This window comes from Ciconia boyciana, chromosome 4, assembly GCF_034638445.1.
Source record: "Ciconia boyciana chromosome 4, ASM3463844v1, whole genome shotgun sequence".
Lineage (NCBI taxonomy): Eukaryota > Metazoa > Chordata > Aves > Ciconiiformes > Ciconiidae > Ciconia > Ciconia boyciana.
In genome coordinates this window covers 16,358,453-16,374,257 of record NC_132937.1, presented here as the reverse complement: position 1 = coordinate 16,374,257, position 15,805 = coordinate 16,358,453, and the positions used below count along the sequence as shown (strand labels likewise).

The 15,805-nt window shown below is 42.8% G+C and overlaps 1 protein-coding gene across 1 annotated transcript in view; it reads right to left on the bottom strand.

Annotated features, from left to right (window-relative positions):
- The window catches only part of EPG5 (ectopic P-granules 5 autophagy tethering factor), a 58,464-nt gene extending 44,604 nt beyond the window's left edge, over window positions 1-13,860 (bottom strand). Inside the window, 11 exon segments of the mRNA XM_072859641.1 lie at window positions 624-774; window positions 1,384-1,498; window positions 2,025-2,133; window positions 3,846-3,919; window positions 4,949-5,056; window positions 5,630-5,766; window positions 7,240-7,483; window positions 9,335-9,791; window positions 9,793-10,112; window positions 10,114-10,272; window positions 13,777-13,860. Coding sequence (XP_072715742.1) covers window positions 624-774; window positions 1,384-1,498; window positions 2,025-2,133; window positions 3,846-3,919; window positions 4,949-5,056; window positions 5,630-5,766; window positions 7,240-7,483; window positions 9,335-9,791; window positions 9,793-10,112; window positions 10,114-10,272; window positions 13,777-13,830 — 1,928 coding nt within the window. The 5' untranslated portion in view covers window positions 13,831-13,860.
- Between the last annotated feature and the right edge of the window lie 1,945 nt (window positions 13,861-15,805).

Below are 15,805 nucleotides of genomic sequence, written 5' to 3'. Positions count from 1 at the left end.
TTACTGCTCTAATAACACAAAGAAAAACATGGATTTTGTTTCTGATTTAACTGTATCCCCCTTGAAAACACACCCATAGAAGCCATAAAGTGACTGCTAGAGATTTAAAAATGAAGAGCAACTTTTAGGTTTCAGTTACATTTGCTTAATGCAACAATATGCTCCTTGAAAATAGTCAAATTAAAAACCCTAAAACGATTCTGGATAACAATGGAAAGAAAGCAGTAACACTGGTTATAAATAGGGGTGATTCGAAAAACTGTTTGTTGGATTTCAGTGACTTTCCAAGACAAGCCTAAGCACATCCCTGATGGAAGTCAGCCTGGTGTTCCACAGCTCACCTGGCTCCTTTGTAGCCACAGCATTTAGACTCTGCAATTCCCCGCTTCACAGGCAGCTTCAGAGTCAAGGACCCTGGGATTTCAGATTCACAGATCAGCTAACCCTGAACTGACCAACTCTCCGAGCAAAAGCTACTCAAGAACTGGTTTGGGGGTGGGGGGCATGTTTTAGGTGTTTTTGTTTTGTGGTGGGTTGTTTGAGGGTTTTTTTGTCAGCTCTGAACTTTAAACCAAACTGTATGAAAAAGATTTAATCATATCACAGAGAAGATATTCTCTTACTTGATCAGCTGACCAATTCACTTCACAAACTGTCAGTATCATGCTCTGTTAAATGTTTCTAACCCCACAGATAGAAGTTCCACTAAAGAGTTTGCAAAAGCAAAAGTCTTCATCATCTCCTGGGGAGTTGTTTTTTCAGGAAAATAAGCACCTAAGACCAAGACAGAAAAAACTAAGTCTCAAAAAAGTGTGTGAACTCTGGATTTTTTAAGTAACTTAACAAGCACTTAAAGCAACAGTTCACCATATAGCTGGCAAACAGTTCATTGTTATAGTGAACTGAAATTTATGTTTTGTTTCTGAAATGAAAATAAATACCTGTTAAGTAAAAATAATCTATGCAGGTTAAGACATCTAGGAAGCAATTATCTTCATGTACTTGTCCAGAGATTTAACAATATAAAGAATGATCAAATAATCGGAGGGGAAAAAAAAAAAGGAAAAAAAAAATCACAGTAACATTACAACTGAGAGACAAGGGGAGAAAATTAGTTCTGAAAGCACATTTGTGAGTATAAATACCAAGCAGATCAAAACTAAGGGAAAGGACTAGTGTTTTGCATGCTAGTATTGCTATAAGTTTAAGTTATCCCATACACATGGCATACACTTCCATCTTATCTATTTGATCTGTGAGCTGTTGCACAGGTTATTACTTCATTCAGAGACTCTCATAACACAGTATCATTCTTGGCAGTTTTAGTCAATAATACAATTAGCATAAGCAAAGTGAAGAATAACTCTTTAGCAGCTGATTTACCTCCAGGCTTAAACCCAAGAAACTGCTGAAAGAGTTCATGAAATGGAAACTGTGACAACAGGGAAATTAAGTCATCTTCCAAAAGCAGAATCCAGCTTGTTTCAGGATCCTCATCCTATAGATAAATTCAAAACAGCCCCTTTTAGTAGCTTTCCAACAAAACACACGGTAGGAGGGCTTCACTATTGTACCAATTACAGTTTGCTTGTAAGAGGAAAACAACGAAAGTACAAATGAACTCTCCTTCCCACACGCACACAGCCTCCTAAATTCCTCTTCTGTGTGTGTTTCTACATAAAAGCCCTTATCAACTAGGAAATAGAACTAGAGGCAACGCTATGCTAGTCCAACACAGCTTCTGAAGGGAAACACCTATTCAAACATATGTCTACTTTCATGCTCCTTTTGCATGCAATAGCTTCAATAAGTAATTTATATCTGTTAATACTCATTCCTGGAATTCACTATCTACAGTTATATCGCAGAGATAAGAAGAGTAAAATAGATCTAAATTTCAAATTATGCTTTTTAACTGAAAAACAGTAAGTTTTTCTTTCTCCATTTCACAAAATCAATACAACAATCTTGAGAAAAAGCACGAAGAAGGAGGGGGGGGGGCGGGGGCAGGGAAAGAGCTGTACCTCTTCTCCTCCCTCATCTACCAGGGTCCAGTTCCCAGATTCTTTCCCAGATGAAGAAGAACTTCTCCTTTCACTTGGTTTCATATGACACATGAAGTCCACCCAATTTCTGATTTAAAGTGGAAAAAAAAAATCAAGTTTACAAAAATTAGAAAATTAAAAATTCTGAATTTAGTCATCTTTTAGTTAAGAGAAGATATTCAAAAACACATACAAGAACAAGAAATTAACAAGTACTTCAAATAACCTGATGTCCTACAAGACTTGCACCAATCTGTTGTATTCTGTAAGTGATCTTCCAAGCAATATTCTGAACAATGTAAATAGCTATCAGCCCTGTAGAGCAAGCACATTTAAATATGCAAGAAATAATGCTATTCTTTTCCATGTGTAAGAAAAGTCCTTAAAAAAAAAAAAGTCATATTTCAGAAGAGGTACTCTACAACAACCATTTAAGGCTATCACCTGGTGAGTCAACAATGAACAGGATGAGTACAGGCCAGTTCCACTATACAACTTTCATAGCTGCATTAGCTGGACACCATGTCAACGTTAGTAAGACTGGTCTTAGGTACGCTGAGCTACCACAACTAAAGACCTTCCAGGGAAGAGTTGCCTCAAATCAAGCCAGCTCCAGTTCCATGTATTAGACCACCTTAAGTCTGGGATACTAGTTTTCAGACTCTGTACCGTATAAATCCTTAGTTGGTATGCAGGCATATACCAGCAAGTTAAACAAACGTGCAGAAAAGTTGTATAAAAAGTTGAAATCATAACACCCAACTTCATTCTAACTAGAAATGTTCCGGCAGAAGTCTGCACACAGTGCCACAGAACTCCAGCATAATATCACCCTCCTGATCTCCTTGAACTTATACTCTGATAACATGAACATATTACAAACGAAATCCAAGTTTTAAGATACTGATTTCACAAACCAAATTCAGAATTCAACTTGTTCCTGACATGCAGCCACTGTACAGACAAGTGTCAGCTCTTTTAGCAGAAAGTACAGCCATTATGGAGGCTCTGCAATCTTGTATCAATAGTCAAGAGCACTCCAGACACATTGAATTAGTCCTTGTTCAAAACACAAGCATCAAAATGCACTGGCAATATGCATGCCCTCAGGACACACTTGTTTCCCCAAGCAGCTCTAGACAGGAAATGTAAAACCAAAATCCTGTAAAATAGCAGCCTCCGATAAATAGGACTCCTACTCAACTCAGGGTCAGACTATCAAGATCACAATGACAACCCTAAATACCAGCAGTTTGATTCTTTCACTTTAAAATTTGGGCGGGGGGGGATGCAAGTTATATAATTTATCTGAAGCATATAACAGTTTTCACTAATTATTTCTTTCATTAACTAGCTTCTCCAAGCACCATGTATTCCTTCTAGATTAAAAAAGGATGAAAAAATAAAGAAGCACAACCAGCATATACACCAACTTAACAAACCCTTTACTCAAAGGCTTCTGTTGCAGAGACAGCATAATAAACAAGCCATTATGCAAGGCAAGAACTTCATTTCAGAAGTCACAGTAACAAAACACGTGGGTATGTCAGTCTTCACAAGCTATTTGACAGCTGAAAGCAAGCTGCATCATACTGTGCACAGTAGGAGAATGTACTTCCAAGGCTGTATTTGAAGATGAATGAGTAAAGAGAGTTTGAATTAAACTGTGAATCTCCTATTTGTGCCTGCTTTTATGACTTTACCTGCAATGAACTTCCAGGGTTTTACAGGTAAATCTTGTGTCGTGTTTTCTACTCTTAAATAATCAGAACATATTTATAAAATAATATTCATACTTACTTGACAGGAGACATAAGCAAGGCAAGAGATTGCATGAAATGAAAGACACCTGATGGGTTATCCAAGACTTTGATCTGAAATGAAATGCAAAAATCTAAGTAAATGTAAACAAGTAAAGCCAAGGGCAAATTAGTTTTATCAGAGAAATTCAGAGTTTCATATTTTTCACTAGCTTTTTGTTCAGACTAAAAAGTATCCATACAAGACAGTACCCACACCTTGGAGAAAGTATTACTATGGCAAAATATTGGCAGTTGTCCAAAAGAAGTACTTATAGAAATTAAAGGAGGGAAAAAAAACCCACAAACATCAAAAGCTCCAAAAAAGACAGCTTCTCTCCGTTTCACATGTACTTCTGGCACCAGGACGAATTGGGATGTTGAGCACAGGGGAAGTTAGGATCCTACCATGTTAGGTTAACAGTTGGACTCGATCTTAAGGGTCTTCTCCAACCTAAATGATTCTATTCTATCCTTTTATTTCACTGCTTGCCTTTCCCCTGTTAGTGCAATTGCAATCCTTTTCCTATGGCTAGATTTCCAACATCTTCCCCTCTTGGAGGAACAAAAACGTTCTTTGCAAGAACACCCTCGTGCCTTTGGATATCTGCACTCCCTCTGATCTATACAAAGTGAACCCCTTCCCTTTCCCTTGAAATTACCTAACTAATAAACTTCCCAGGGAAACCAGTCCCATTTCAACATGCAGGATATAAAAATCTGTTCTTTCTCATCCCTTATACATCACAGAGCTGCCTCCAATCTCACTTGTCTCATACACAGCTGCTGCTTTAAGTCTAAATATTCTTTCCCTTTCTTGGAGCACTCCCAAAACCTCTTGCTGCATGAGACCTTCTGAGGCACACCACAAGTCCTTGACTCCCTTTCATGGAGTCTCTCTAGGCAAGAATGAGCAATGTGTTTCCCTATTAACCTGCTCATGGTTGGGCTAATATGGGTAAATACATCCCTTGACAAACCCCTCACTGTTACCATGATTCCACACACCTGGAAACATGGTGTCAATCATGAGGGATTGACTAGACACAAGACACTCTCCTATCCACTCCAACCTTCTGACAATAAAGAATTAAACATTCACACCTGAATGAACGGAACAGCCCATTCACTGATCCCAGCAGGACACCGAAGGATGTGGTTGAAGAGGAAGAGATGGTCGCCTGGACAGCCAATTCTTTGCAACACTGACACCTAAAGGGAAGTATATTGGAATCTTGTAAAGAATTTCAAGGTTCATTCCTTTATAGTCTTGCTAACTAGAGTAACACTGTTTTTTCATTTCTCTTCCCATGTTTTATAACAAGCCTCAATTTTCAGAACAAGTTACAGGAGAACAATACTTAAAAGTCTGCTAGCTTGGCCTATGAACCACAAACTGCTGTCTGAAAAATTAATTACTTTACAATTGCATTAAAAAATAATTTATTTAGAAATCAGCAAGAATAGAAGTTTCTCAAAAATGACAAGTCCAAACAGTTTTACGTTCAAAATAAGTAAAAGCATAATGAATATTGAGTATTAAGTTCACTTTGAGCAGTGTTGGCTGCTCAGGTGCCAGTCCTCATTAATGCTGCTGACTTCCATTGATTTCATCAGACAACGGTATTCATTCTAAAGATTCACTAACAGATTCTGTTCCTCAAGTAGAACAAAGCCCCAAAAAATCATTGCCTATGGGAGAGCAAAAGAAACACTTTCAGAAATTACTCCCGAATTCATCGCATGTGTTGGATCAAACAGCTATATCCATGCTTACTCCCTCACCAGTCTCTGCAGCCACATGAGAAGGTAACTCTGAAACTGAGGATCTTCGATAACTCTGCAAGTGAAACTGAAAAGGACACTGATACGCTCCTTCAAGTGGTTCAAGTCTGAAGAAAGATTTTCTGACTGCTTTGAAACTGTAAATTAAAAACAGAATTAAGGAGCTTTGACGAGCAGCTCTCAGCGTAATAGCATAAGTAGTGGTTTTGGGGCTATATAGAAAACTTGCTCTCTGTATCTACAGATACCAAGATATTTCAACACAGCTGCTTGCTACATCTGACAGAGAACACCACTTATTTAGAATACTTTATTTAATCTTATAATTAAGCGCTGGACACCAATTACAAGAATATACTATGGTTACTCTCAGAAAAGGCCTTCCCTCAACATAAACTTTGTAAGAACCACCATTTACTATGCATATAAACTTTCCAGGAGGTGAGGGGCAAAGGGAGGAGGACTAGGAAGGACAAATATCTGGGGCACAACAGGGAGGAATACTTTAGCTAAAAGATTATATTGGCACAAACCCAAATAAGTAATACTTAGGATGAAAACCAAAAAGATTTCTAAGTACTAGAGCTGTGAGATTTCAAATGGCCTTCCAAAAGAAAGTAAAGCAGGACGAATATCCAGCTGGATATTCTTTAGAATTGAGCATAATCAATTTGGAAAAGGGACTGTATTATACATTGCCTTTGACAACAAGAGATTGGAGTTCGGGTGTCCCATCCCACCCAGTGTTCCTCTACAGTAATCAGTGGCAGTATGCAGCTCAGACAGAAGAAGGTACTCCTGAATTCAGCTTTGACTCTCCAGGTGAGTAAGTTAAGAGAACTGGAGTTTTTCCTGTGACAAAAAAGTTTCACTGATCCCTACACAAGATCAGCAGGTTTTAGTATCAGAGGAGAATTTTCATATCAAAAATAGCGTGGCCAGCAGGACTAGGGAAGTGATCATGCCCCTGTACTTGGCACTAGTGAGGCCGCACCTCGAATACTGTGTTCACTTTTGGGCCCCTCACTACAAGAGAGACATTGAGGTGCTGGAGCGTGTCCAGAGAAGGGCAACGAAGCTGGTGAAGGGTCTAGAGCAGAAGTCCTATGAGGAGCGGCTGAGGGAACTGGGGTTGTTTAGTCTGGAGAAGCGGAGGCTGAGGGGAGACCTTATTGCTCTCTACAACTACCTGAAAGGAGGTTGTAGAGAGGTGGGGGTCGGTCTCTTCTCCCAAGTAACAAGCGATAGGACGAGAGGAAATGGCCTCAAGTTGCGCCAGGGGAGGTTTAGATTGGATATTAGGAAATTTTACTTCACTGAAAGGGTTGTCAAGCATTGGAACAGGCTGCCCAGGGAAGTGGTTGAGTCACCATCCCTGGAAGTATTTAAAAGACATCTGGATGAGGTGCTTAGGGACATGGTTTAGTGGTGGTCTTGGCAGTGTTAGGTTTACAGTTGGACTTGATGATCTTAAAGGTCTTTTCCAACCTATATGATTCTGTGAGAAACAATCCAGTATACAAATTTCACCACGAGACTCCAAAGCTGAGGGTGGACAAGGTGTTGGGCACCCTGAACAGCATGGGGAGCCATCTAGACCAGCAACACACCTTGTTCTTGCTGCTGAAGAGCCACTGATCTCAGCAGGGACGAGCTGCTGAGCAACCTGTAGACGTAGGACTCCACTTGCAACCGGGACAACACCGAAGCGTATGAGCGCAGCACCAGTGTCTGATGCACGTGGTCTGCTTTGGCTTCAGACAGCTTTTTCAGTTCCCCCAACACACTTTCATTCAGCTCCACTGTCTGGTAGCGATGGTAACCTGTCACTTTGCACTGATCTGCACAGACACCCTGAAAAGAAAGTAATTCTTTTATTTAAGTGGCTTTGTCATTTTGTTGGGCCAAGCGTGCTTACAGAAATTAACCTTGACATAACGCTCCCCTCAAAAGATTTCAAAGCTTTCATAAAAAGGGCCACTTCACAGGTGGAAAAGGCAAACATGTCGGAACATCCTACATACTTTTTAGAGCTGCTGGTTACTGAAGATGCATATCCCTGACTTCTGAAAAAATGACTCTATAAACCCTCAATAACTCAGATTTAGAAACAGATATGAAGTGACTTGTCTGTATCACTGACAGATGTGAACAAAACCATGTCTCTCTACTCCCAGTGAGCGCACTTGCTTCTCAGTTTATAGATTTCCATAAATATTTGATCTGCTATTTTAAAGCTAAAATATCTACTGAAACAAGATAAATATTTTTCTAAGCTCCCAGAAATGAATATTTATAGCAATTCCCCATTATACATTTAAAACTTTCAGAAATTAACTGTACTGTAACTTTTTCCCAAACTGGAATTAAAAGCTGAGGCCAGTCTTCCTCTGCCCTGTCTCTAATTCTTCAGCACAAGAAAACCACAACATATAACATCCCTATTATTCTTTTATGCAACCAGGAAACATGCTTCAGAATCAGCACTTTGGAAGCTTAGCTTGGAAGTATCTCTGTGTTTCCTAAATTAGTAGAATAAGAATTTTAAATTAGCGTAAAGACAACAATTATTCTGGACATACAATAAATACATAGTGAATCGGGATGGAATAAAGCAAGCAGGAAGCTTAGCTAACTGTATGATGACCAGTGGGGATGTTAGAGTGATGTCAAAATAGCTTTCAGCATAGAAAGTGATCAACACAAAACTGAGAGTCCAGTGAGGTTCAGTGATACAAGTTGTTTTCCCTAATAAAAAGGAAAAGATTCCAATCTGTTCAGTGGATGTCTCTCAACATCTCAACTCTGAAGAACTGCACAGGAGAGGCACTGCACTCACAGAAACAACAGTAAAAGCCACCACATACATAGGTACTTAGCACCCTTGGACAATTTTGATGATGTGTGGCTATAAACAGCATCAGAGCACCAGAACAATTTCATTCACTCCCACTGTAATGTCCAGCTCCAAAACCAAGTTACACAGAATGAGTTTGGGGGAAATTTTTGACGCGTGCACCAAAGAACTCCCCAGACTCCTCTGGTTTGCAGACAGAAATGCTACAAAGTACCTTGACCACCCTGGCAGGAGCTAAAACCACAGCACCGCTTATGGCGCAACAGTTACTGGAAGTGGATGGACTTCATGCTCCCTATGCTTTGAGCAACGGGGTCACCCACGAGCATGACTCAAGCTCCTCTGCAGCTGCCGCCTCTGACAGCAGGACAGTCAGGAATGACGTCTATGAAAACTGTCACTATAGGCAGCAGGCCAGATGGGACACCACTGCTACAGTCATTCTGAAGTCCTACTCCACCACGTATCCCCTGCATCTACCTGAAGTACTGCGGCACAAACTTCACGCAACACTGCAGGCAGAACTGTCTGTACACAGGCTCGTTGTGACTGACTACAAACATGAGTCTGACGCCAAAAGATATCACTAACCTTTTGGAGTTCCCAAAAGGTACTCCAAATCCCAATACCCTATACTCAGAGTTTAAAAATCAAACAACAAACCGTCTTAAATCTCAACAGGATGATAGTTTGAAGTACTGGGGATCAGTGGAGAGACAGAAAAGCAAAGGCAATCATCTCTCTTAGAATAAAACAGCTTAAATACGGTAAACTTGACAGCAAGTAAAATTAACATCTGGAATCATATCCAAATAGTTTGGGTTCAAAAGTAGCTTCAGCAACAGCACCTGCACAGTCTTCTGTTCTTCTTTAAAAGTCCATAATCTCCCCTTAATATTTTGGCAGTCTGTCGTCATAGCCTGCAGCTCTGCCTCAGCCAGCAACAGCTGCTTCCTGCAGCACATGTAGTTCAGGAGCAGTTCATAAAATTCATGCCTGTCCTGATGAGCAACACTTTCAAATTCCTCTGCATAGGAGTCAACATTCTCCAACCATGAACACTGCTCAAAAATTTTCAGCTGTTCTCTGGTAAATGGCACCAATTCTGGTTCAGTTGGGAGCTCTGGATACAGCCTTTCATTGTGCAAGAGCTGTTTAACTGCTATTACAGTCAGTCTCTCATAGGAGAATCCAGCCGACAAGTCTAGATAACCTGGTTTCAATCCCGAATGCTGAATACGTGTTTTTGGTTTCTCAGAAAGCTGCGAGATACTAAAAGGAAGCTTCTCTGAAGAACAAACGAGGATTTTTAACATCTTGTACGTTTTCAGTTCCTTTGTCCTGTATAAAGCCCACTGCTGTCTGAGAGTCAGCAGCACTGGAATGAAAGGTACTACTCGATAAATCAGAGCTTCTTGATCCACTAGCAATCGCCTCCACAGGGCTGTGAGGTTTGTCCGACTTGCTTTTTCCACTCTTCTCAACATCCTCCCCCCATTCCTCATGGGAAGGATCAGCTTTGAACTCTTCTGCACCTGTGGGAGGCTCTAGAGTCACTGTCAAAGATGCTTCATTTGCTGAAGATAGATTACTCTGGGGCATGTCACGCACATCATTTATAAGTTTTTCCATCCTCTACTTCATCACTGAGCCCAATTTCTGTAAATTCTCCAGGATGTTCCACTTGCACTTTACTGGCTTGAGAAGACACTTCTGCCACAGGAGGGAGGAAGACATCATCAAATTCTTGTATCTGGGACTCCTCACCACTTTTTTTCTTTTTTTCCTAGGAAAAAAAAAAATTGACAGAGTGTCACTACCAAGTTAATCTCTCCCCCTCGCATCCCAAATCCCACCATCACCAAAACTAGTATTTGTCAACATCACAACTCCAAAAGCCCCTCTTAGCACATTAATTTTCATAATATTAAAAGGAAAAACAAAGGTACCAAACAGTTCCTTGTTCTTTAGCTGCCCTTTGAAGACTGTCTATCAGCGTCTATTTTCTTGGTCAGTTCTTGAACAATTCTTCAACATTTCTACATAAAAAGCTATAAATATCACAGAACAGAATGTTTCATTAACATACAAAATAATCAAAATAACAGGACCCTGACCTCTAAAAAGAGTCACTAGGTTTTACCATATTACAAAAAAAAAATAGTTACTTTGTGATTCATCTTAAGTTTTACAGAATATTTAAACAAGTGGAAAATTATTTTCAAAAAAGTACTTTCAGAACAAAGAAAGTTTGGAATGCACCCCCTAGTTACATTCTAAAACCATCACAACATCTGTACAATTACCAAAATACCTATTTTCAATAGATATTACACAATAGAAACGTAGAAAAACTTAGCAGTGACATTAAAATTGTAAACCGATTGCCCACTTTTAAATTAAGATCAGTTTGTGGGTAAATAGTTCCCATAAACCTAGTCTAAGGTGTAGATTAGCCTCCTTCCCAAAGCACAGCATGGGAAATAATGTTGCACAGGAAATCAACAAAGATTTTGTCAATTTGCAAATCATTTGCCAATTTGTAAACCAAAAAATTGTCAAAGTGTTTTGCCAATTTGTAAGTTGTTTGCCTATACCTACCAGATTATTAGAAGTGAAACTGAGAACGAGTTCGTTGCAGCACTCCAGTTTTGATGACCCAGATAATATAACAAAGAACACAGCTGAAATTAGGAAAAGCTCTCAATACTTCTCCATGATTGGGGAAAAGACGACAGTTTTGGAAATTTGCTGACAGTATCACACATGCTTTCACTAAGCATCTGTCATGATTTCGCCTTACGAAAGAGCATACATGAAAACAGCTCAAGTCAAGGCCCTGGCTAACCTTGATCTCAAGCCTGCTTTTTACCAAGTGTATGCTCACAGCTCCTTTACAAAATGGCAATATACTGGCTTTGCTTTCAGACTGTGTTTTCCAGTATATTAAAAGCTGTAAACACTTCTGATCACAAAACACTTCTAACATGCTCCAAGGCTAGCTAAAGCTACAGGTGAGAGGTTAGAAATAGATCAGCAACAATTCTCTAAACTTGGACTGACAATTAACTCTAAGTCAGTAACTTCCACAGGCTACTGTATCACTAGATCATATTTTTAACAGTGTACTGATCCACATACTTTACAAACACATGCTGGTCCTTTCCACCCTACAATCTCAAAATTCCCTCTTGCACTCCTCATACAGAAGAAACTCCCTTTATCTTTGAGTAGCATCCTGTATTTCTCCCAAATGCTACCGTTAGATAAAATAGTTTCTTTTAAAACTTATGAAGTGCCTTTCAGTTCTCACTTTCCAAGGCAAAAAAATGCCATAATCGTTAACAGGGATTTCATCTGCGAAAGGATGAGAGAAATCAGGTCCTGAATTAACATGAAGGCAAAATCTGCTGTTCTCTCTTCTGAGGGTTTAGCCTTTAAGTCAAAGACAACACTTACTCGTTAGCTTTGTCCCGTGCCTAACCTCTCCTAGCACATGAGTGAACGATGCCCTAAGCTCTAAGGACACGTACTATTTTTCAGGAAACGTCTGTGGAGTAACGGAGTGCTACCCACCAAGATGCACACAGATACACAGGCTCATCTTCACCAGTTCCAAGTTCACTGGTTTTGCCACCTCACTGTGCTTGAATCAGTCTGGTGTTACTGGTATTGGACAAGCTTAATGCTGGGGCTACGATTTTCGGAAAGCCCTGGGCTCCATTCCACTACCTGGCAGCTCTGCAGCTGAGCCAGCCTTTCTCCCAGCTCATGAGAATTTCAGCTTTTCAAAGGATTATGGCTGTTTCTGAGGCATGGGAATGGAAAAGTCCTTAACATGACTGGGCCCCAAACCGCATCCTCCAACACCCCGAATATTAACAGAGCTGAGCATACCAATAGCAACAAAAATATCAGGAATGGGTCATGTGTAACCCTGAAGGATTCTGGATTCTCACACGTGACATCGCCAGTGAATTGTTTCACAGTGAATTACACCTGGAAGGGACAGCCAAAGACGGCAGCCACTGGAGTCACCATACACGTGTCATTAATGAACTACCAGTGTCATCTGTGACTCACTGCCTTCCTGCAGGGAACTGATTCTCTCAAGCAGCAGTCTTTAGAGTTAACTGCCTTGCTCATGCTATGGGGCTGAATCAAAATAAAAACAGTGACACACTTACTCTTCTGGGATTGCTCTTCCCTCCAATCTTTACTTGCCTTGAGTTCAGGAATCACAACTGCAGTTGATACTTGGATCTAACCCTTGCTTTACAAAACAGTGGTCAATTAACCCATTAATTTATTTTCAGCAGGCTTTGACAGCCATAACTTCAACGCCTTTGCTCTATGTGGTGCAGTTTACAACACGTAGAGGTTAAGCAATTAAGGGAAACATTTCCATTTTGACTTGGCTCTGAGGGGAGATATTTCACTTCAGAGCACTTCCACTAACTACTAAAATTCTGCGTAGCACAGCTGCAAGGAAAGCAAAGTCTTCAGAAAGCTGTCGGTACTAACATCATGAACAAGGAATACACTCACAACAGGATTAAAACCTAGGAAGAGCGATACTTAACAACTGCAGCACCAACTAATGAAGAAGAAACACCATCATCTGCTATACATGGCCTCATGTTTTGAGCATTTTGAAGCCAAATCTATATGTATGAGATGTATTAAGACTGTCATCCCACACTATACTAAAACACTGCTAAATGCCAATAAGCTCTACTCCTCTACGGCTTCACCGCAGAGGCAACTCCAGCTGTCTCGCTGTGCGGAGCTATTTGAGAAGGCCATACGCTATAAGAATAAAAAGCTTGTTTCCACCGTTTACAGCACAAGGCCTATCACTCCCTTCACCTGGCTGCCAATTACTCTAAGCCTTCTTACATCGCTTCAGAAAACCGCAGACATTCAGAAGTCTTTTTAGAAAAACACGCCCGCCCCGACCTAACTGCTTTCAGAAGAGGACGAACAAACACGGACATAAACACCGCCTACAGCAGATACCTTTCCGCCGCTTTAAAAAACAACAACAAAAAAAAGGAGTAACCCCAAATACGAGCCAAACCCCTTGACTAAAGTCCCTCGGTGTAATAATACCCCCCACACACACCCCGCTGCACTAAACCCACCTCGCTGCTGCTGCAACCGCCGCCCGGAGCCGCCACGAACGGGAGGCGGCGGTGACAGACCCGCCGCCGTGCCGAGGCCCCCCGCCCCGGGACGGCGCAGCGACCCCCCGCAGCACTCCCCGCCACCCCCCGGCCCGGCTCCCTACCTTAGGCCTGCTCCTGGCGCGGGCCTTGCGCGGAGCCCTCACGGCCTCCGCCATGGCCCCGCCCGCTGCGGCGCTGCCCGGGCGGCCCGGGGGAGGTGGAGGTGGAGGGGGCGGGCCCGCCCTCGGGAGCGCTCGTCCAATCAGCAGCGCGGCAGGTACGGGAGGGACGGAGGGACATACCGAGTCGCGGTGCGTCGCCTCCGTAGGGGCCTGGGAGGAGACCAGGCTGCTTTATAAGGACCTGCGGGGAGGTCAGGCTCTTCTATAGGGGCCTGCGGGGAGGTCAGGGTCTTCTGTAAGCACCTGTGGGGAGGTCGGGGTCTTCTATAAGGATCCTGTGAGGACGCCAAGCTCCCCTGTAAGGACCTGCGGGGAGGTCAGGCTCCTCCATAGGGGCCTGGGAGGAGGCCAGGTTCCCCTGTAAGGACCTGCGGGGAGGTCAGGCTCCTCCTAGGGGCCTGGGAGGAGGCCAGGCTCTCCTATAAGGATCTGGGGAGAGGTCAGGCTCCTCCATAGGGGCCTGGGAGGAGGCCAGACTCCCCTATAAGGACCTGTGGGGAGGCCAGGCTGATGCTAGAGGAAATGTGGGGTGAGAAGCCAAGCCCCTACTATTGAGAATAGGGAGCAGGAGGTCTTTTCGACCAGCACCATGGTGGGACCTGGAAGTGCCATTGGAGCAGGCAGCCTGTCCCGCAGCACCTGAGGCACCTCCAGCCACAGTAGGGCTGCTGGCTCAGCCCGGGGGCCAGGCACCATTGCCCTTTCTGATCCCTGCCCTGGCACCCAGACATCCTCAGGGAGCTGCAGCTGGAGCCAAGTCCAAGCCCCACTGGGAGCAGGAGTGACTTCTCCCACTCCCTAGACAGATGAGGCCCCACAGAGCTCAGGCCCACCTTGCAGAAGACATCGTAGTTGCGGAGTCAGTGATCTTGAACAGGCAATGTCCATTCTATTGGACCTTGTACTTAGGGCTTGAGAAGCCCATATGTTATTAATGCGATCTGTAATTTATAATATCGGTGGGAAAGGTAAACTGTACATGGGTCAAGGCGGGGATGCATTCATCCTGACTGGGACCCCATTGCACATCCAGGAGCCAGTGATCCCCTCGGCAGGCGCAGGGCTGTGCTGTGCTGCACAAGCCCCTTGGCTGCAGGAGGAGCTCAGCCAGCTCATGCTAACTGGCCTGTGGGCAGCTCCCACCTGGTACTGGCCCTTACGCCACCTGCCTGGCCCTGCCTGTATCTGGCCATGCAGCAAGAAGTTCTCATGTGAACTTCCTTTATGAATAGAGCTGTTTTCTTGTGATAATGTATGTATTAGCTCACAGGACCAAAAAGGGAGAGCTCTGTCCAACTGTGCCCAAAGGTGGGGTGCCCAGCATCTGAAGGGACATAAGATTTACTTGCTATCTGTATTCCTCTTCTTATTCTGTCTTATTAAAGCAGTTGTTTTATTAAGGCATTTGTTGCCTCTCTCCCCCTGGGGAGGGAGAGTAGGAGCTGCACAGCTGGTTATCAGGGTCTGTAGGGAAGCCAGGCACTTCTATAGGGGTCTGAGAGGTCAGACCCCTCTATAGACATCTGTGAGGAAGCCCAGCCTAACTAGAGGGGCCCAGGAGGAGGTTAGGCTTCTCCACAGGGGCCTGGGAGGAGGCCAAAGTCTTCTGCACCACTTGGAAGACAACCAGGCAAAGGAAGATGCTGAAGATAAAAAGCTATTTCAGTGCTCATGGGCACACAGGCTTGCTTCCTAGTAGCTCCATGTCTGGACACTCCTCTTCCAAGCCAGAGTTTGCTTGGCTTTAGGTCTATTCAAACAGCTGGTGTATTCAGAACCACCACCCCTATTTTGGAATTACTTCTGTGCATTTGGTGAATGTGCAAGCCAAGTTGGAGCCTCATTGGGGACCTCTGCATCCAGAAGAGCTTAACACCATCTATTGTGCTCTGTCCACTGAAAAATCCCAATAAACTGTGCAATGTATTGTAGAGTAGTTACTCTTCCAGGGGAAACAGTCCTCCATGGT